Source organism: Mchenga conophoros, linkage group LG8, assembly GCF_057382185.1.
Source record: "Mchenga conophoros isolate Kocher_MC1m ecotype Shallow Benthic linkage group LG8, M_conophoros_male_GT1.1, whole genome shotgun sequence".
Lineage (NCBI taxonomy): Eukaryota > Metazoa > Chordata > Actinopteri > Cichliformes > Cichlidae > Mchenga > Mchenga conophoros.
In genome coordinates this window covers 21,324,159-21,346,332 of record NC_140533.1, presented here as the reverse complement: position 1 = coordinate 21,346,332, position 22,174 = coordinate 21,324,159, and the positions used below count along the sequence as shown (strand labels likewise).

Genomic DNA, 22,174 nt, shown 5'->3' with positions numbered 1-22,174 from the left:
AGAAATGGGGCAATTGCTGCAACACCACCTCGCTTTTGTTAAGCTGCCTGATTGCATAAAGTGCCCTGTTTCTCATCCTGCCTCAATCTTATTAAAGGTCTTCTTGTTGCTTTCAGTACTACCTTCTGGCGATAGCCCCTGTAGCCTTCAATCAGTTTTTTTGAGACCATAGTGGATGCCCTCTTTAAAACTATTTTCTCCCCATAAACACAGTGTAAGACTAACAGAGTCAGGACTTTGAGACAGATCCCAGAACAGAGTGTGCCTTCCGCACAGCATATCACTCCAAGCGTGTCACGCTAGACTCTGCCAAGTAATCTCACCCAACTCTACCTTTTTCTATCCCCTCAGATCTTATTACTTTTGGGCTTTTTCTGACTCCCAGAGCAGTGACAGCACCTGCTTTCACTGTCTCCGTCACTGAACCACTTCCAGGAAGAAACATGGTCTCTGTTCTTATTTGTTCTCCGCTGTGATGTTTCTAGGTATCTGGAAATAGAAAATTTGTTGGGATTTTGTGTGAGTGTGTTTGTATGGGCACAGGCGCATGCATGTGTGCACACACATCTGTGAGATTCATTAGTCCACAAGTGGAGTGTACAGATGGAAAATGTGATTCGGGATGATGATGCCTTTTTGACTCAGCAGGGAGAAGACCAAACAGAGAGAGATCCCAGCCGAAGTAGATGTTTTTGTATTCCATCAGTTTTCTCGTAGCTCACAATCTTCTGCACACAGCACTTCCAAAAGCACACACATGCAAACACACACGCATCGAGCCTCTAATTTTTGCAAAGGATTTATGGTAATGCCAGTTTTCTCGCTGCTAAAATATTGGAAAATTTGTGCAGCCAGTAACAGTGTGTGTTTGTGCCTGTGTGCCTGTTTCGGTGTGTGAGTGTGTGCATTCGTGCATGCAAGTCTCATTTTGGAGAGTGAAGAGTGTAAATGATGTGTCTGGGAAACCTGCATCGAGACGTCAACACACACACAGACACAGTTCCTTCCATCCAGCTGGGTTCCTCGCTGGGAGATATGCAGCCTAGTTCATCGCCAGACACACGGGTAAAATATGGCCCCTGCTCCTGCCACACATACACACACATACACAGACACACACACTCTCAAACAAATAACACTGTTTGAGATTTCTCCCGAACTAACAAAGCTGTCTGCATGTTTCTTACTCAGATTACTCTCTTACCAAACCCATCCCTTTTTTTTTTTCTTTGGATGATTCAGTGACAAATTACTGAGTGAACTGTGCTGGTGATCTTCACTCTGGATACCAAGGTGAGAAGATAATAAAGGAGGGAAGCAATCAAGGAAGAGGAAAAGGAGACATTCCACTACAGCCCCTGCGGAGCTGCAGCAGGGACGAGCCTACTGGCTGTGATTTCTAGTCAGGAAAGGCAGAGGAGCAAGGAGAACGCAGGTATGCATGGTTATTTCTCTCTTTTTGTCCTTCTTTTTCTTTTATTTCCTATGCCTGAGATCTGCTTGGATTCTATATAGGAGGTTACTTTCTATATTTCAAGGTGACTGCATGTGTTATTTATGTGTAAGCAGGAATGGGTTATCTGAGGGGTCTCCTTCAGCTTTTGATATTCCTCTATGCAGCAGGAGTGTGTGCAGGTACCACACATATGCATCAGTACAGTTGCTCCGCCTGTTTCTTTATCATTAAAGCAGAATCATATCTAAATCTTGAAAAGCCCACACATACTCGTGCCTCCTCCACAGGTGTGGATGGCGCAAAGGTCAGCAACTTGTCATCGCAAATCTGTCTTCATCCGTGTGAGGACCTGTTTGGCTTGCTCACTGAGATCCATGGCCTACGTGTTGTGACCAACAACCTGCTCGAAGACTTGGATAGAGTAGTAAGATGCATAAAAGCATGCACATTTATCATGGTATTTGTTAAAATTGTGTTTCTTATTGCCTGATGGTACATTATTTTATAGCAGCATGAGAAAGAATTTAAATATTTTTTAGCAAACAGGTTAAAATGTTGTGTCATTTTTAAGGTAAAAGTAACTTTAAACATGAACATTTTTAAATCTTTTTTTTTAGATTATTTTTAGATTATTTAAACCAGTAATAGTCCATTTTCAATAACTATGTGTTTACCAAGGTTGTAATACACTTTTTATTCTGTGTCATCACAGAAAAGTTGACTGAATTTAAATTCTGAGAGTAATTCTTTTTCCAGTGCAAATGGCACAAATAAAGGATTTTCTGTCAGGAAGTACTGTGGTCTGTGGCAAATGCCTCTGGGGGAAAAAAAAAAAAAAAACCAAGAGGAAATCTCCCCACAGATATGGCCCACAGTAGTTTGGCTGGTCTCATTCAATATAAATACACAATAATACTTTCTTATTTGAAAAATGTATTTAGCTAATTTTAGTATTTTCAGTCCAAAGAAAATGAAGAGATACGGATATCTTTGGATGAACTCAGTAACAGACATGGCAGTGGTACCAGCAGTGGCAAAGGGAAAGGCCATGGGAGAGGCAATGGGAACGGCAACAGCAGCAGCAGCAGCAGCCACAGCCATGGCCACAGCAACGGCAATGGCAGGGGCAATGACAATGGGAACGGCAACGGCAGCAGCAGCAGCAGCCACGGCCGTGGCCACAGCAACGGCAGTGGCAGAGGATATGGCAACAGCAACGGGAACGGCAACAGCAGCAGCAACAGCCACGGCCGTGACCGCAGCAATGGCAGTGGCAACAGCAGCGGCAGTGGCAATGGTAATGGCAACGGCAGTGGCATCAGCAGCAGCATCAGAAGCAGCCGCAGAGGTGGTGATGGTGACAGCAGTGACAATGATCTTGACAGAGACAGTGAGGCATGGTGCGTGCAGGATGGACGAGTGTACGAGCAGGGGGAGGACTGGGAGGTTGACAGCTGCACCTCCTGTACTTGCCAGGTTTGTGCTGAACAAATCTATTAACTACAATAACACACTGGCAGAATTTCCTGGGGAAATACCATGCAAGCATTTAACTGAATTAAGGATATATAAGAGATAGAGAGCAGATATTAATATCATCATCTACACCAGCAAAGTAAAATGGAAAATTATAAGTGACAACCTTTAGCATTAAATTAATCTTCAAGGTAGCTTACCAATGTTTTTATACACAAGGACTTTGGTTGACGACTTGACTGCTGCAACTTATTATTGCTTCGCTTCACTCTAATACTTAATAAAAAGCAAATATGCAGCATTTTAAAAATGTCCAACTGTTCCTTTAAACGATGTTTACCAATTGGGGAAGTTTCACTTGTATGCAATGTGGTTTCATTTATTACCAGAAGTTCTATATTTTATGCATGCTTCATCCTCATCCCTACGTCTGTTTCTTTTTATAAGAACCATTATTTTTATTGAGGATGGGATGAAGGATTAGCCTGACTTGTTATGACTCATGAAAACATACCATTCCTTGCAAGAACTGGCATTCAGCAAAACATCTGGATTCAATAATGTGATATTGTTAGAAAATCTAAATGTATCAACACTGGACTGTCTTGCCAGGATGGAAAGGTGGTTTGTCAACAGGTGTCATGTGCTCCTGTGTCCTGCATCAATCCGTCTTTTGTCGATGGAAGTTGCTGTCCTGTCTGTCTTAGTGAGTATCATTTTTCTGCAGCTGGGATTTTGTCTTTACATGGATGCCAAGATTAATAAATATAATAAAAACACAACAACAACAACAACAACACGTCTGTTGTCTGTATGTAATAAAGATGATGAAGACGGCTGGTCCCCATGGTCTGAGTGGACCCACTGCTCCGCCACCTGTGGACGTGGAGGGCAGCAAAGGGGTCGATCCTGCAATGGCATCATGCCGTCCTGCTCTGGCCCGTCAGTCCAAACCCGCAGCTGCATGATGATGAAGTGTGACCGCAAGGGTAAGGCATCACTCTGCACATCGGATCTGTCACCTGTTTCAGCTTAATGCTCTTTTAGTGACTGACTGAGCCAAGTCCTATTCAAAACAGTGAACTGGCAATTCCCAGACGGCGAAAATATGAAACCTCAGACAAATGGAGATCGTAGAGATTCTAATTGTAATTGGAAACATGTTTTGTTCTCTGTACGCTGCTGAGCTGTAGCGGTGGTCTGACTTTCTTTTGTCTTTATTTGTCTAGTGCGTGCTGACGGGAACTGGGGCCTTTGGTCTCCTTGGTCTGCGTGCACAACCACATGTGGAGAAGGAAACATTACACGGGTCCGTCTGTGCAACAATCCTCCACCACAGAAGGGGGGCAAGGGGTGCACAGGTAGCGCCATGGAGACACAACCTTGCAACAACACGCTCTGCCCGAGTAAGTAGGAGCGCACAGCTGCACATTTGAAAGCACTCATACGCATTAAAAGTGGCACAAAGGTAAATGATGCATTTCGGTGTAGTTGCTGGAGGCTGGACGGCCTGGACTGAATGGTCAGTCTGTTCAGAGACATGTAACAGGGGCCTCATGAGTCGCCAGCGAGAGTGTGTGAACCCCGCCCCTCAGAACGGCGGGAAGCCTTGTGCTGGAGATGCTGTGGACTATGAAGGATGTAACAAACAACTATGTCCTTTAGGTAAACCTTAACCTTGTGCAGCTGTACCAACTAATGTTATTCTACATGCAGGCTAAGCCTCACATACATAGAGAACCTTAATCCCATTTTATTGGAGAGAACATGTTTTCAAACAATTGAGGATTAAGAAATAATATCCTTCACTGTTTGCTCTGCTTTATTCAATTACAGAGGCTTAGGATAGAAAAGAGAAATGATTCGAATATGAATTCCTTCAGAATCATTATGGTGCAATTGACCCACACTTGAACAATTTGCTTTGTGACTAAGTGTAAAAGACTTTTATGTGTAAAATTTTATGCATTTCAGATATGTGCTTGCTTTCTAATCCTTGTTTTCCTGGGGTTAAATGCACAACGCATCGCGATGGATCATGGGAATGTGGACGCTGCCCGTTGGGTTTCAGTGGTAACGGCACTCATTGTGAAGATGAGAATGAGGTAATGAGATTAGACACAGGATCACACTACACAATATGAGCGCAACAATGGCCTAACTTCGCTGATGCATGGCGTAGGAAAGGTCCTCCTCAAAATTCCTTAGCATAATGCTGCATTTCATTGATTTTCAGGGAGTTATCTTTATTTCCTTGCAGTGAATTGTGGCCCAACTTGACAAGGTCAGCAGGGCCGTTTCCAGTGATGATAATGCCTGCCTGTCAGTTGGTTGCATATGTTAAAGTGTCTCTATAACTATGAAATGAATTATTGGGAATTTTTTAGACCTTATGGCTCCCAGATGATGCATCCGAATAACATTGGTGACCAGATTTTTCCTCTAATACCACATTTATGGTTTTGATTTAAGTGACAAGACAGCTAGATGAACTACCAAGAATTTTGGTACAGATATTCATATTCCTCCAGAGATTAAGAACTTTCATCAGTCATTAACTTTTTGCCTGATGGAATCGTTTTGTCAAAACTTTAATTTTTCCGATACTTATCTGAAGCGCTAATGACATTTCCAGAAGTCAGTGGACTCATTTTTAACTTCTCTGACTTAGTAACCATTGAAATATTCTGTAGTCTGATCCTGACAAAGAGATTTTCTTTCAACACACGTAACACCTTTGTACAGTTCATGTTTGATATGCTGAACATGGATAATCTCTCAACCTCCATCTCTTCAGTGTGAAGTGGAGGGAGTGTGTGTTACACTGTGCATAAACACAGACCCTGGATTCTACTGCCTGCCCTGTCCGCCGCGCCATAAAGGCACTCAACCGTATGGCCTCGGTCTGGATGAAGCCCTGAAAACCAGGCAGGCAGGTGTTTTTCTCTTTGCTTTGACCTGCAGTCATTAACCGTAGAGACTTTTGGATTCTCAAAGAGCTGCTCTGTTTGTAGGTGTGTGAACCGTATAACCCTTGCAAAGACAACACACACACTTGCCACAAGTATGCTGAGTGTATATACCTTGGCCTGGCGTCTGAGGTCTTGTACAAGTGTGTGTGTGCGGTGGGGTTTGCTGGCGATGGCTCCCTGTGTGGTGAGGACTCTGATCTGGATGGCTGGCCCAATAATAGATTACCCTGCAAGCAGAATGCCACCTATCACTGTGAAAAGGTAAGATATCTACTTCAGCGTGAGCTAAAATCATTCAGACTTGTTGAGAGATACCCGAGCTGCATTCTGGTTGGATACCATTAATCTTTGTTGTGACTGGCTGCAGGATAATTGCCCCATGCTGCCAAACTCTGGACAGGAAGACCTGGATGCGGACGGACAGGGCGATGCCTGTGACCCTGATGATGACAATGATGGCATCACAGATGAAAGGGTGAGACAAAACCACTTTAAAGTCGCCATGATTGAAAACAGGCGTGTCTTGCCGTATGCAAACATCCATGTGAATGTGTGTTTTTTTGACACAGGACAATTGCCCGCTGATGTACAACCCTCGGCAGTTTGATTCTGACAGGGACGGGGTTGGGGACAGCTGCGACAACTGTCCATTTGAAAGCAACCCTATGCAGACAGACACTGATAACAATGGAGAGGGAGACGCCTGCAGCATCGACATAGATGGAGACGGTAAGAACAACTCATTGTACCAGGCCTTGAATGTGCAGCTAGTCTGCTTGGAATCAGGATCAATTGGTGGTAATAAAGTGACAGTGCTGGCAATATAATAACTCAAAAATAGTAGATATGAACTTGAAAATATAGATGAAATTGAATTTACCGAAACATAGCCTTGATGTATATTATTTGTCTGGTTATGTTCACACAAAAAAAAATTTTTTAAAAATCAGTCTAAAGGCTGTGTATGTGTGTGTGTTTCTGTCTATTCTTTCAGAGGTTCTGAATGACCGGGACAACTGTCCTCTAGTCTACAACACCGACCAGAGGGACACAGACCTGGATGGTGTCGGAGACCAGTGTGACAACTGTCCACTTCTACATAACCCAGACCAGGTTCTTGAAAAAATCAAGTTTTCAAACATTTTTTTCTTCTGACTTACCCCCAAAACCCTGTCAGATGAATCTACTAATCTGTTTATGAACATACCTTTTATATTTAAATAAGTGCATTTGAGCTCATTTTAAAGTTAGATTCGGACTGCCTCCAGTTTATTTTAAACTCTTTGTGATTATATGTTGCTTACAATTCATTAGTTACAGTAAGAAAACTCCGTCACCCATTAATCAACTACTTTTAGTCACTATTATATTTAAAAACTCTTCATTAAATGCTGCTGCCACAGGTTAGCTAATGTTTAGAAAGCTATTTTGTTTATTGATGCTTTGAGCTAGCAGTTCCAACTGTGAGACATGTTTTAGTTAATTATTTCCAACTTTTGATTTTAGAGAAATATTTACTTATTATGTTTAATTAATAATTTTAACTGATAATTCATACAATTAGCTAACGCTTGTAACTGGTCGCCATATTTTTAGCTTATCATTTCCAGCTTTTGGTTGGATGGATGATGATGATTTGGGCTTGTTTTGCCCAAATCATAGGGTCTGGTCACTTTATTGAGTCAACCATGAACAAATATGCATAACATAACAAAGTATTCTATCAAATGTAAGCCTATCTCTCCAACAGTTAAAGCCTGGCTGGAACTGGGCCATGCAACAGTATAATGATCCCAAGCACAGCAGTAAATCTACAACAGAAAAAGAAAGTATCTAGGTAGTGCTATAGTCCCAAAACTCAACTTGATTGAAATGCTGAGGTAGGACCTTAAGAGAAACCGTAAGATTTAATTTCATTTAATTGTGACCTCTTTTTTATTTATTTATATATTTTAGCTAATTTCTCATCTAATCCGAGCCCCCAGGCTAATACAGAAGTATTCCCTGCACTAAATAAATAATGCTGTTTGTAGTGACCCAAAACATATTATACACTACATCCACATGTGTTGGCAGCTTGACTCTGACAGTGACCTGGTGGGAGACATGTGCGACGACAATGAGGACATCGATGAGGACGGCCACCAAAACACTCTAGACAACTGCCCCTATATTGCCAACAGCAATCAGGCTGACCACGACAAAGATGGAAAGGGAGATGCTTGTGACCATGACGACGACAATGACGGTATCCCTGATGACCGTGACAACTGCAGACTGGTACCCAACAGGGACCAGGTAGACTCTGATGGTCAGTGTTGTTACAGCTGAGCTATCCTATCCTAGTCTACCCAAGGAGGCAAAATAGAAAGTAAACAGGGATGTTTCAAATCAATAAAAAAAAGTGAGCAATTTGATTTCATTTAAAAATAAAATAAGACCTGATTCCCATTCTAGCCAGTCATAGGTGTGTCAGGCTTTACATAGCTAATATCAAAATACAGACATGAACAAATAGTTTGCTGTCACACAGGGAAAATAACTTGTACAATTTATGATTAATGGATTTTGCAGTCATGAAATAAAAGTTTGTGACTATCAGTCCAGTTTCCATTGCTTTAGGTCATATTGATCTTGGACATCAACATAAACACTTAATGGCTCTCTGTAGTGTAATTAATAATACTTAAAAGGTTGATCTATCCACCATCATACATGGTTTTCTTAGTACATTTTCATGTTATCTTGTCCAGTTCTTTTCCCCCATCTTGGCAAAAAATAATAAGGAAAAGTCAAGTTACACTTGTTCTCTTTTTTCTTTATTCTTTCAGGTGATGGCAGTGGAGACGCATGCTTTGATGACTTTGACAATGACAGTATTCCAGATGCGTTGGATCCCTGTCCCCTGAACCAGGATATTGGGTCTACAGATTTCCGGAAGTTTCAGGTTGTTTTGTTGGACCCTAAAGGCACCACGCAGTCTGACCCCCTCTGGGTCATCCGCAGCCAGGGTACAGAGCTGCTGCAGATTGCCAACTCTGACCCCGGGATCGCTTTAGGTGAGATTAACCATAAAAAACACTAAACATATAAGACATATAATGAAAGTGATTAGTCAACATGAATAATATTCCTGTGTCTGAACAGGATACGACAAGTTCAGCGCCGTGGACTTCAGTGTCACATTTTATGTAAATACTAACCGAGATGACGACTACGCAGGGATTGTGTTTGCCTATCAGTCCAGTCAACGCTTCTACGTTGTCATGTGGAAACAGGTGCGAGCTGAACGCTGACTCTTAATTCTCACAAGCAATAAACTTAAAATACATAATAGAGAACATGTAACCATTTCTCTCCACCACATTGATTTTTTTTCTGTAAGCGCAGGTGTCTCAGGCCTACTGGGAGAAAAAGCCAACCAAAGCTTTCGGCACTGCTGGAGTCTCAATCAAACTGGTCAACTCAAACACAGGACCAGGGGAGTATCTGCGCAATGCTCTGTGGCACACAGGAAACACTAGACACCAGGTTAGAATGAGTAAACTCATAAATCTGCCACCTTTTTATTGTGCTTTCAGTATCATAAAAAATACAAAGAAAATCTTATCTTAAAAGATAACACTTTCTGAATATTAAATTGTTTGGCGCAGTAAACATTAGATACTCTGGTAAATATGATTGTCCTCCGTGGCGCCTGAATATGTTTCAGGTCAGAACTTTGTGGCACGACCCCAATAAAATTGCCTGGAAGGACTACACACCCTACCGCATGCACCTTATCCACCGACCCAAGACTGGGTTTATCAGGTACAAACCATAATGTAAAGTGTCACCACAACTGTGGTTTGATTTATTATGGATTATTGATTCTTAAAAGAAGCAGTGACCCCAGAATATGCAGCATATATTCATTTCTGACAGAAGATATTGCTCTGTGAAGTAGTTATACTTCTGGGTTTTTCCATGAAAGATCAGTGAATCCTCCCACCTGACCCACTCAGAATCAACTTAAAATATGATTAAATACAGCTAGAAGATTAGCCTCGTATCAAAATGTAGGAAAAAGAGACTTTTCATATGCTATCCCGTAACTTGTTTTGACCAGCAACCTATCCCACATGATGATTTAAGTATTAAAAGTTTATCCCAAATGCACTTTTTGAAGTTTTCTCTGACACATGTTTCTCTTACTCTACATCATCAACATTTAATTGGGCCAATGTTGCTTTGAAACTATGATATATCCCATGAGATTGATGCTCAAAGTTGGTTACAGAGAAAATCATGCTGACAAAAAATGAGATTTGGGCTTTAGCTTGTGACACATGGAGTGGGTGTAAAATGAATTTTGCTGTTGTTTTTAACAGAGCTTAGATGTCAGGCCTGAAAATTTCTTGTGGCTAGCCCCTGTAGTCAGGAAGTCATGAGGGTTTAGATATGCTAGAGCAAAATAATATGATTAAAAAGTGCGTCCTTATCTCCGACAGTCATGTGAAAAAGAACGTTTTTCACAGGACTCTTTGCATTCCTTCTTTAGCAACAATAACTTGATGTTATCATTTTCTGTTTGACGTGATCAGTCTCTCACGTCCTTGTGGAGGATTATGGCCCGATCTTCTTTACAGTGGTGAATCGGCTCATTGAGGTCTCCGAGCATTTGTTTAAGCACAGCTCTCTTAAGGTCTCGCCACAGCATATCAATCAGGTTGACGTCTGGACTTTTATTGGGCCATTGCATCACCTTGATTCTTTTCTTTTTCAGCCATTCTCCTATAGATTTGCTAGCCAAGCTGTAGGTGTCATATAGATGGTGTCAAGTTTGACTCTAGAATACTTTGGTATACAGGGAAGCTCATGGCTAACTCAGTGGCTGTGCGGTGCCCAGGTCTTGTGGCCGCAAAACATATACAAATCATCACACCTCCACTACTGTGCTTGACAGCTAGGTTGAGGTAAAGTCTTTTGCATTACTTAAGTCCTATGGAAGCAGTAAGGGTGTACTTAGTTTGTCACAGGACTCATGGCAAAGTTTTCAAGTTTTATCATGACTGCATGACTTTTGATTGCCTGTAATGGGTTTTTTCATAGTATTAAGGCAAATTTTTTACATGCTTTCATTAGATACACTTACACAATAACCTAAGTTTAAAAAAAACCCCAGATATACTGAGATGAAACATTTGTCGCTCGGCTGGTTTTTTGTATTTGGAACCTGGATTTAATTTATATTTTTGGGGTTGAGCTGTCATAAACAGCTGTCACAGCTGGATTATGATCTTGGAATCCACCAAACTTTTAGAATTAGATTGGCAGGTTTCCTCAGGAGAACTCGAGCTCTTTTCTAGTGGAAACAACTGAACATTTACAGCTGAACATTCAGGTATTATTGGCTTGGCTTTTATAGGACCATACCAGTATTTTTTAACCCAATTACTACCCACGGAATACATTATTGCCTATTATTTCCAAAGAAACTTCTTAATTTTAAGTCAAAATCCAACTTGCAGGCAGGAATTTTAGACATTTGTGATAGCGCTGAACATGCCTGTGTATATTTGCATGTATGGCAAACTATTAAAATTAATGTTATTATAGGTAAAAAATAGAAAAATCTGGGCATGTTCTTTGAAATAAAATTTTTGTGGCCCAGTTCAGGTCATGTAGGTTTTAGTGCAACAACAATCTGCAGAATGACTTCTTCAATCTGTGGAAATCACATTTGTGTCAGCCTGAAATGTTCTTACACTCGAGGACATCATCAATCTCTAAGAGTTATTTTATGATAACAGTGTAATTCACTTTCCAAGTCCAACCCACTTCTCCTCAACCTGCCACATCTACTTCTGTTTAGTTGTATTTCTCACTAATAGCCTGGATAAAAAAAAACAACAACAACAAAATAAAAACAACCCCAGGCTACGAGTTCTCTGTGCTCTGTGCTGTTTATGTGCAGATGGGGAAAACAACAGCATTGCCATAGTGAGATTTCCAATCTGGAAAAAACAGAAGTCAGAGAAAAAAGCTGTTATGTGACAGATTTGAAAAAATACTCTTTTTTGATACATGCTGTGGCAGTGCTGCATTCCTGTTACTGAATGACTGTACTGGAGAATGAATGTACAACTGTACACTAAGTGAATGTGAGGCTGAAAAGAAGCTCCTGCTCTTTGACTGTGAAGGACGGACATGTATTGATATTTTGGATACTTGCTCCAAAGCTCCATTGTAACTGCTATGAATATATCTCCAACTGACATCACGTCGTCTGTGATGTCCGTGAAAAAAAAGTTAAGTATGCAACGTCAAGAAAAACGTAAAGTGTGAATTTATAGTAACTTTGCGAAGGACAAGCAGAAAAAGAAGAAGAATAGAAAAGATACCTCAAAAATGTCCTTGATGATACTATTTGAAATTGAAATGCCTTTAGTTACTTTCTGCAGGTTATCTTGCATTTTACTTATGATTTTAACTTAAATTTAATGTGAACATGGTAGTGTTGTACTACGGCTGATTTGCACTGGGTTGGCTATACTGTGCTTCCTTTGCAGGGTGGTGGTGTACGAGGGCAGGGACATTTTGTCCGACTCGGGGGCCGTGTATGACCACACCCTGGCTGGAGGCAGACTGGGACTGTTTGTGTTCTCTCAGGAACATGTTATCTTCTCAGACCTCAGATATGAGTGTAGAGGTAAGACATCCTGCTAACACTTTATATTAAGTGAAACAAAAATGTGCCTTTTTAGTAAAGTGCAAGTGAGGAATGGATCAGCAATGGCCTGATAGTAAACGCTCATTGATAGTTCCCTAATAAATCCAGCTCTTGGCATTCCATGTGAAAAATATTATTTACTAAAGAATCAACTGGGAGATCCTGTGTTAGTGAATCATTAGGTACCGGTGAGTTCATAATTATCCTTGCCTTAACAACTTGCCACTCTCCTCATAACTCAATACAGTAATTACTTACACTGATTACTTGTTGCTCTTTTTATGTGGCATCAAGGACCAAAGCATACTTCAGTGGTTTCTCATTATTTCAGGTTTACCTTACCATTAATTACCCCCTGCCTCCTGTGATTATGCACAGATTATTAACATGTTATTATATGACTGGCATGGTGAAGGCAAATTTTAGTGTAAGAAACGTAAATAAGTTGTTCCTCTAGTAGTTTCTACATTACATTTTTATGGTGTTTGCCTTTATTATGTTACAAAGAATTAAGTTATTCATATAAGTGCGTTTGAATGTTGAATACTGAGATACTTTTTGAGGACCCTGCTCTTTTTAAAATTTATTAAGTAATTATGGACTACAGGCAATGGAGGAGTCATGCTGAAAAAATCTGTAACTACTAAGTAACTACTTTGTATGAGGTTTTGCAGCAGTACGTATACAGATAACTGCACTAACTGGTCAGTTCATTAGGTACAATTTGCTTGTACTGGTTTGGACCATCTTTTCTCTTCAGAATTGCCCTAATTCTTCATGCCACAGATTCAACAATGCGCTGGAAACATTCCTAAGAGATTTTGACATGAACATGAGACGCAGTTGCTGCAGTTTTATTCACTGTACATCTACAACGTGAATCTCCCGTTCCATCACTTCACAAACATGGTCTGTTGGATAGAGACCCTGTGTCTGTGGAGGTCATTTAAGTACAGTGAACTCGTGTTCGGGAAACACTGTGGTCATAAAGGAATGGACATGGTCAGCAACAATACTCAGGTCAGATGTGATGATTAAATGATACTCAGTTGGTACTAAGAGGCCCGAAGTTTGCCAAGAAAATATCGCCTACGCCATCACACCAACAACAACGTGAACTGTAATTGTAAGGCATGATGGATTCATGTTCTCATGTTGTTCACACCAAATTCTTATTATACCATCCAAGTGTCAGAGCAGAAATTGGGACACATTTCATCTTACGTTGTTTAATTGCGGTGAGCCCATGCAAACTGTAGCCTCAGTTACCACAGGAGGGACACCAAGTGTGGTCTTCTGCTGCCGTAGCCCATCTGCTTCAAGGTTCAATGTGTTGCTCCTCTAGATACCTCGGTTTTAACGAGTGGTTATTTGATTTACTGTTGCCTTTTTATCAGCTCAGAGCAGTCTGCCATTCTCCTGTGACCTCTGGCATCGACAAGCCATTTTTCTCCAAGAGAACTGCTGCTAACTGGATATTTTCTCCTTTTTTGGACCATTCTCTGTAAACCCTACAGATGGTTGTGTGGAAAATCCCAGTAGATCAGTCGTTTCTGAAATACTCAGACTAGCCCATCTGGCACTAACAGCCATGCCACATTCAAATGCGCTTAAATCACCTTTCTTCTCCATTCTGATGCTCGGTTTGAACTTCAGCGTGTCCTCGTGACCATATCTACATGCCTGAATCCATTCAGTTGCTGCCATGAAATTGGCTGATTAGCTATTTGCATTAGCAAGCAATTGACCAGGTGTGTCTAACAAAGCAGTGAGTGTATGAAGTAATTATTACTTAATAACTTATTAATATAATACATCCTAGCTTGTTCTTTATTTACTATAAAGTCCTAGACCAGGAGTTATTAGGTAGGTACTGATGAATTTTTCATTAGCTATAAGGTCATTCCTGAAGCATTCCTCACTCATTCTTTAGTAACTAAGCAAGCTTTTGAGTCAGTTAATTTTGCCCTCTGCTGCTGTGGGTGATGTATAAAACTTGTAAGGTGTATTGTACACCTTAAAGGTGGTACAATACACCACCTTTAAGGTAAAACCTAGAGTAGTTTCCTATCTGACGATCAGGCACCTCTTAAAGATCACAAGATTAGTATAGGAGAGAAAAGGGGGGCGGAGTCCAGCAGCACAAATCTGTGGCCATTTTTTTTTACACTTTTCGAAATAATTGTACCTTTTGTGCTTTAAACACTTTATTAAATTAATTTATCTACTTTTTTTTATAGTGGAACCATCTGAAATGTATTGTCATATCAGCAACTGTACAACTGTCAAAAAGTGCAATGTTTTCTGTGTTGAACTTACCTTACCTACTATCACTGCTTCAGATCATGTCTCCACACAGCAGTTCCTAAAAGTGGCTATTTTTCTTTTTGATTCTTAGATAACTGAATTATTGTCTCGGGATAATTTGGGAATTCCACAAATATCCACCAGAGAGAGAGAGAGGATACACCAGACTCAGGCGTTAATCCAGCCAAGACTATCAATTAATGACCATCCTCTATCTGTCAGCTTTGTATGCAGCAGTATTGATTTCAGGCTGTCTCATTCACTGTATATTACTGCTCTGACAGCATCTCTAATGACTGTAACTTCTTGTTGCTTTTCATTTTGTGCTTCCCTAATGGCTGTAAATAATTATTTATTGCTAGATGCCAGACATGAGAGGGAAAGATGCAAAGATAAATTGATGATGGAGTAAGTGGAGCACATGTCTGGCGGTTACTTATCAATAAAATTTTTTTTTTTTAATCAACTGTTCCTTTTTTCTTTTCTGATGACGCCAGTAGCTCACAGTATGCACACACACACACTCGCACACACACGACTGTAGAAACATGGTCTCTAGCGTCTTCTAGTGGTAAAGGTGTTAATTACAAACAACGAGGATTTTCAACGCTCTGATAAAACTGTCCACGGGGATATGGAGGAGTAAAAGTGTAAGAAAATGGAAGCACACAAAGTTTAGATAACACATAAGTTTATTCAAAAACAGTGTTTGAATTTTTTTTTTTAGAATAATAAAGAAGAAAATGGGCTTGGAAAGTATAGGGTGTATCCTAACCCCTATAAAAGATGGTCTTTTGGATTAAAATGATGTTCTGCTGTTTTAATAATGCAAAATGTATGTTTGGTCGCAGTAAATCTGGGTCACCGAAGAAAGCTGACCTTGCTCATGATTTATTAATTAATTTCCATTGACTCAAAACAGGAAACCCGTTCGACCGGCTTGAGAGGGAAGTGCAGTTAAAGACGCACTCCACCTGGTAAGGTGAATAAGTGACGTCACCACTGCCCTACCACTGAGGAATGAAGAATGAGGAAGACGAGTCCATCCACCGAGTACAGCATAGAAGTCTCTACCAAAAGATTCCAGGATTTCTATTTATTTAAATTAAACTGAGTACTTTTTTTTTTTTTAATAAACAAACTTTAAGCAAGTGGGATGGTACGCGGGTGCACAAGAGGCGCGTGCCGTCGGTTTATAGACAGGCACCAGTCAGCGTTGAATTTCGGCCTGCTGGTTGTCGCTTACATCCTTTACCTCATCGTCGGCGCCGGGATCTTCTCCGCCATCGAGCTGCCGTACGAAGACGCGCTCCGGCAGAAGCTCAAAGCGGATCTACGGGACTTCCTGAGGAACAACTCCTGTGTGTCTGACGCTCGCCTAGAGGAGCTCCTGGCCCGCGCTCTCGAGGCCAGTAACTATGGAGTGTCCATCCTGGGTAACGACACCCAGCATAGCTGGGACTTTGTGTCCTCCCTGTTCTTCACCAGCACCGTGCTGACCACAACAGGTGAGTCCAACGGATACAGGTGTTCAGACTTTAAAAGCCTTTGCTTCGAGAGTCGAAAATGTGAGTGGCCCATTTAGCTGAATAAATGTAAATTTGTGGCACGCTATATAAACAGGTTTCCTCGCTGTAACTAATAAGTCTATGGTTAAAGATCCCCTGTAGCCACTTTTAACACATTGGAAAATAATGTGGTTTGAATAATAAATGTTTAGGATGTTCATTTTTTTCTTTCCAAAGGAGAAAAAATATAGTAGTTAAGGGAATGAATTATTAACTGCATTGGACTTTAAATAACCTTCAAGTTCAGACAAGTATGTAGAATTACAATAGACTAGCTTTAAATTTCAGTTTATCCAGTTTATCGCATGTCACTGAGCAGTCCTTACCTTTAAATATAACCTGTCTCCTTCCTCTCCTGTCCTGTGTTTCTTACATCATTCTCCATCGCTCAGTGAAGTTATCTCAAACTCTTTTCTCTCCCTGGGAAATACAGCAGCCGTACCTTTTGCTAGCAGACACTGTGTGACAAACTGCACACAAGCAGTTTGTGTTTTTACTGATCTTTGTTGAACTTACAGAAACATTGCATTTGAAATGACCTGCCACTTACAAAGGATACTTCCTTTCTGTTCGCTCTAGTGATGGATACACAAATAGGAATATCTTTTCTGTTTTACCGTTCCCTCCATTTATCCTCAAATCGATTTGATGTTTTAAGGCACGCAGTGAAGTGAAACAAAAACTTCCCTCAAACGTGTTAAGCCTAAAGTAACAAACCTGTTTTAAAACTGCAACGAGAAGAAAGTACTCGTAAAAGTAAAAATGAATAATCAAATAAAGCACAGATGCTGGAAATGTTTACTAAAGACAGTAATGAATTTGTTACTTTGTTACTGATATACTTTTCTGTTACCTCAGTTTAATGTGAGCAAAGAGAAATGACATAAAAATAGCTCCCTTGGTCATTTGGACATGTACGGTAAGTGAACTAACAGTAAGCAAGCCGTGTTAAATGATGGAGAAATTCAATATATCATGTAATAATGTTTTGTGTATTTAAGTCAAGATTAACCAAGATGAGAAAAATCCCTCTGCCTAATTTTATTGATCAAGGTCTAGCTTAAATGTCCTTTTATAAATAGTGTGTGTTTCAAGGTGTCTCTATTACATGTATTGTTATTGTATTGTATGAATTTTGGTCCAGATTCTATAAATAATCCATGAAAGCAGTATTTGTCCTGCCTTTCAGGGCCTTTGTATAAGTAATACACTCAGGAAAGTAGTATTTTTATCAGACATATCAGTAAATGCGTCTCTAGAAGAATAAATCCTTATCTCAACTCATTTGTTTTTTTAAGATAAATAAAAAAAACGATAAGTTTTTGTGCAAACCTTCAGCATTTGTCGCCAACACTTCTTGAGGGTGAGACTTTTATGTTTATATGAATGCATGAATTTATTTATTTTTCAGCTTTCTGGAGGTCTAGGAGGACCTTTGAGATATAAGTTTATAATGGCTATATTAGCATTTTAACAGAGTAGTTGTTGCATCACATACGACATGGCACAAGTGGTAGCTTATATTAACCAAAAGGAAACTAATAGGCAGCATGAAATCATGCAAAGTTTACAGAGGATATCCTAAAAAATGTTAAAAATAAATAAATAATTTCTTTATTTCTATAGCCTGCTTCATTTTAAGACTTGACGAGTCTTGTTTGACGCTAACTACAGTTAGTTTTCACAAATCCCGGGTGAATCCTGGAGGAGAATTCCTCCTTTTATTACTGTAACTCTGTAATTTACATAGTGCTGCATGTTTTGTTGTGTCTTCAGGTTATGGCCACACTGTTCCTCTCTCTGATGGGGGGAAGGCTTTCTGTATCTTCTACTCCCTCCTTGGCATCCCTGTTACCCTCTTCTTCCTCTCTGCTGCGGTTCAATGGATCATGTCCGTGGTCACACGTCGTCCACTGTCCTACTTCCATCGACGATGGGCTATGTCTAAGGCACACCTGGGAGTCATCCATGCTGCCTTCCTTGCCTTCATCACGACCCTTATCTTTGTAATTATCCCTGCATGGATCTTTGTCGCTCTCGAGGAAGACTGGAACTTCCTAGAGGCTCTGTATTTCTGCTTCATCTCTCTGACAACTATTGGCCTTGGAGATTATGTACCAGGAGAAACTCCCAGTAAAGACGTAAATCCACACCCACACCTCTACCGGCTGGCCATTACAGGTGAGTAGAATTTAAAAAGGCAGTCACATTTTTTTAATCTAATATATCATGAAATAGATCATTTATGTTGTAAAAAGAAACAATTAAATATCAAAATCTGGAATATTTTTTGGGCTTTCTCTTGCCTATAAGATAGTTTTTAGTGAAAACAGAGAAGACGCACAGTAAAGGCCTTCATGTCTCCTGCTCAACCTCTGAGCTAAACCGACACCTAGAAATTCCTGACTTTTAATAAAATATCTATATAAATACACCCTTTGTTCCAAAGACACAATGTGTAAAATGCCATCTATCATGCTACAAGGTTATTGGATCATTAGAAAATAAAAAGAAGCAATTCAAATATAATTATGTTTTCACAACTAAAAGCTGTTCTATTGATTTAAAAAGTCAATAAACACATGGAGAATCAGGCTCAGTGACTCTGAAAATAAGGTAAACGTCTTCTGATATTCATCAGAGTTTTTCTAAGAATTGAGCCACCCATTCATGATCTTCCCCTTTGCTAAAGTCAGTCAGCAGGCTAGGCAGGATATTCTAGACATCCTTCTCCCCAGTTCCTCCTGCCAGATTACGAGGATTTCCCATGCCAGATGAGATATATAGTGTGTTTTGAGTCTATCCCAGGGTCTTCTCCCAATGGGACCTGCCCAGAAAATCTCCAAACACCTAGTAGGCATTGTAAGAAAATGCCTGAACCATCTCATCCGGGTCTTTTTAGCATGGGGTAGCAGTGCTTTCACTCCCAATTCCCACCAGCCATTACTCTCTGTTTGGACATTGTAGAGAACCTGAACAACTTATACACAGGTGTGCACTACTTTCTTCATACAACAGTGCAAAGTGGCTTTAACAGGAGTACAAAGGGGGGTGGAGTGCGCAACTAAGCAAGTAAACAAGAACATCACAGTTTCTGTTTCTAGAGTTAGGAAGCTCCCTAAATGATAACTGTAAGAGCCAGATGCTTTAGTTAGTAATACGTAGTGTTTTAATAAACCTTTAGCTTTTTGGCAATTTTCTTTAAAGAACAGCCTTCATTTCTTATAACAAAAATACTCTGATGAGTTTTAAAAGAGAATGACTTAATCAAATCCATAAAGGTGAATGCTTCATATTTTCTTCATCATGTGCATTGGATTTTAAAGATTTTCATGAGGTTTAATGCTAATGTCAGCATGCTAACATAATCACACTGACAATACTAACATGCCAGTGTTCACCAGGTGTGATATTTACTTTGCTTGCCAGTGTGGGATAGTATGTTTGCATCCCTCCATAACTTATATGGAGGGATGGGCAGTTGTATTTTTGGGCATCTGGCAAATGTAGATCCAGCATCAGCTCGTTAGTTCTGTTATCAACTCTGAAGGCAATAAGTGCATAATGACTTTGCTGTGGGTGTTCATTTTGGGGATGTGTTTTAAAGCTTGTAAGCTGAAAATGATTGCCTGCTGCGTCCAAGAATGAACAAAGGGAACTGTTTGCGTTGAGAGCCTGACAGATAATTACTGAGGCGAAACATGCTATTAATCTCGTTAAGCCAAGGGGTTCTTCAGAGTCAGGTTATAATTTTCCGTCGGCTCCATGTTGCAGCGGCTCCTTTCACCGTGACACCTTTTTTTTCAGTTTTGTTTGTTGGTATAAAAAATTCTAGGTGTTCCTGTAACAGTAGTAATGTTACAAATTCATCAAACAAAGCAGTCCCTGTTATTTTATCTGCACCTTTTATTTACTGACCAATAAAATTGCTCTTCCAGTCTACTTGCTGCTGGGCTTGGTGTGTGTCCTGGTTGTGCTGGAGACATGTTGGGAGCTTCCCCAAATGAAACGCCTTAGACATCGATTTTATGAAGAAAACCTTCGGGAACTGGACTCAGAGACCACCAACATCATCGACCGTGATCAATTGAGCGACCAGCTGGCCGATACTGCAGATCATGTGATAGATCACCCAGCAACCATCTCTTCTGTGTCAGAACAGGCTGCATCCATACGACAGAACGGGAAGTCAGCGCCTTACACCCTGGCATCAGGAAGTGCTCTTAACGGAAAACCGAGATGACAGATTGTGTTGGCTTCCAGGGTATTTTAGTACAAACTGTTCTTAAGGGGCTGTGTAATATTCTCCATGCATGGCTGCACAGGACGTACCGGCTTTGACCTCTTTCTATGTCTAGAGTTTATAAGGAGTCTGAACAAATTTATATATATATCACCATCTAAGCAAAGTTATTTAAAAAAGCGATTGCTCTTTTCCATTGCCAAGAATGAAGTGTTTATCAGCATGGCATTGTTTCCACCCTTACTGTGCAATTCCCTGCCGATAGAGATCTTGGCACAGAGGAAGGGCTGGGCCCCCCAAACAGAGGGAAACCCCTACAAGTTTCCATTTCCTGCCAAGTTTTGATGTTGAAATTCCAAAGCAGCTAAGTCTGCTCCAGAGGATTTAACATCCACTCTTGGCACGTTTCATAATCTATGGTGGTATTTGCATAGGAAATTTGCCTTCTTGAAAACAGTAAAGCAGTACCAGAAGAATCAGGCGTGTCGTCAGTGAGCCCTGTGTACATTATATACAGGAATTACAAGAAGATCAGGTGATAGCAAAGAATACAAATGTTTTTGTTCATGGTTCCTTACAAGTTATGATTAGCCTTCAGTTCTTGGTGGAATGTAGAAAATCAAGTGGTAAAAACCCTGCAATGTGTCGCTTCTTGACACTAGAGGGCAGCACTTTCATATTACAGTTGGATTTCCATGAAGCTTTTACTTGAAATTGCTATCTCATGCTGTTTAGGGATGTATTTCTTTAAAAGTGTAACCAAGGTGCAAAAATATGTCATTTTTAACACTGTGGGAGATGAAGGAATATGCCGAAAGACGTTTTAGTAGCAATAAAACAAATATACAATTAATGCTGGATGTTTTATGCCTGCAGTTATTTCTGTTTTTACTCACAAAGCAGCTTTAAAACAGACTCAAATCTTGACAATCAGAAATAATTGTTTTTTGGAGGGTTTTTGTTAAGGGATTCAATGAAAAGCAGAACTTTGAAATTGTTGGTTTGTTGTTGTTTTTAATCAAAAATCATTTGTTTTTTGGGATAAAATGTAAATGCATCATGAAACATTAAAGAGAATGAGTGATTATGTTTTTAACAAGTGTAAAAGTGCCAATCTGATTTTTTTTTTATAAACTTTAGTTATTTTATTTATACAGTAGTATCTTCACATTCACATGTTCATTATTTAAGACACTTACATGCAGACTGACGTGGGTACAAGCACACTTTCAGGTGTCACACATTCAAACTCAGACATGCACACACACACACACACACACACACATACACTCTTATACAGGAAATGTCCTTCAAGCAGGGATGCACAACTTACTCCTTTGTGGGAGACACTGTTATCCTTCAATCCGTATGACCTTTAACCTCCCCACTACCTAGTAAAACAGTCAACACAAACACAAACATTTGCAAATGTCCTCTATC

The 22,174-nt window shown here is 40.2% G+C and overlaps 2 protein-coding genes across 4 annotated transcripts; both read left to right on the top strand.

Moving 5' to 3' along the window:
* The first annotated feature begins 515 nt into the window (after positions 1 to 515).
* LOC146568691 (thrombospondin-2-like) lies at positions 516 to 15,382 on the top strand. Of its 3 annotated transcripts, XM_085284905.1 has the most exons (22): positions 516 to 1,065; positions 1,243 to 1,435; positions 1,570 to 1,635; positions 1,744 to 1,880; positions 2,417 to 2,932; positions 3,545 to 3,638; positions 3,757 to 3,921; positions 4,162 to 4,338; positions 4,424 to 4,597; positions 4,907 to 5,037; positions 5,730 to 5,864; positions 5,947 to 6,165; positions 6,272 to 6,379; positions 6,474 to 6,633; positions 6,899 to 7,017; positions 7,981 to 8,215; positions 8,736 to 8,963; positions 9,052 to 9,182; positions 9,295 to 9,435; positions 9,617 to 9,714; positions 12,456 to 12,595; positions 15,015 to 15,382. In XM_085284905.1, the coding sequence occupies exons 3-22, from the start codon at positions 1,572 to 1,574 to the stop codon at positions 15,020 to 15,022; spliced, it is 3,180 nt and encodes a 1,059-aa protein (XP_085141031.1). In that variant the 5' UTR covers positions 516 to 1,065; positions 1,243 to 1,435; positions 1,570 to 1,571; the 3' UTR covers positions 15,023 to 15,382. The 3 variants fall into 3 exon arrangements, 2 of the variants coding, with proteins under 2 accessions (XP_085141031.1, XP_085141030.1); XR_014893635.1 differs by lacking the exon at positions 9,617 to 9,714; XM_085284904.1 differs by lacking the exon at positions 15,015 to 15,382 and having other exon boundaries at positions 12,456 to 12,612.
* Positions 15,383 to 15,530: 148 nt separating this feature from the next.
* Positions 15,531 to 21,587, top strand: LOC146568690 (potassium channel subfamily K member 1-like). Its single transcript, XM_085284909.1, has 3 exons — positions 15,531 to 16,431; positions 18,268 to 18,672; positions 20,430 to 21,587. The coding sequence occupies exons 1-3, from the start codon at positions 16,080 to 16,082 to the stop codon at positions 20,732 to 20,734; spliced, it is 1,062 nt and encodes a 353-aa protein (XP_085141035.1). The 5' UTR covers positions 15,531 to 16,079; the 3' UTR covers positions 20,735 to 21,587.
* The last annotated feature ends 587 nt before the right edge of the window (positions 21,588 to 22,174 follow it).

Bases quoted from the DNA above. Each gene is read 5' to 3' on its own strand.
- LOC146568691 (XM_085284904.1), top strand. From the start codon at position 1,572: ATGGGTTATCTGAGGGGTCTCCTTCAGCTTTTGATATTCCTCTATGCA. The intron at 2,933-3,544 runs GTTTGTGCTGAA...CTGTCTTGCCAG, and splicing joins GCACCTCCTGTACTTGCCAG to GATGGAAAGGTGGTTTGTCA. The intron at 3,639-3,756 runs GTGAGTATCATT...TATGTAATAAAG, and splicing joins TTGCTGTCCTGTCTGTCTTA to ATGATGAAGACGGCTGGTCC.
- LOC146568690 (XM_085284909.1), top strand. From the start codon at position 16,080: ATGGTACGCGGGTGCACAAGAGGCGCGTGCCGTCGGTTTATAGACAGG. The intron at 16,432-18,267 runs GTGAGTCCAACG...TTGTGTCTTCAG, and splicing joins CACCGTGCTGACCACAACAG to GTTATGGCCACACTGTTCCT. The intron at 18,673-20,429 runs GTGAGTAGAATT...TTGCTCTTCCAG, and splicing joins CTACCGGCTGGCCATTACAG to TCTACTTGCTGCTGGGCTTG.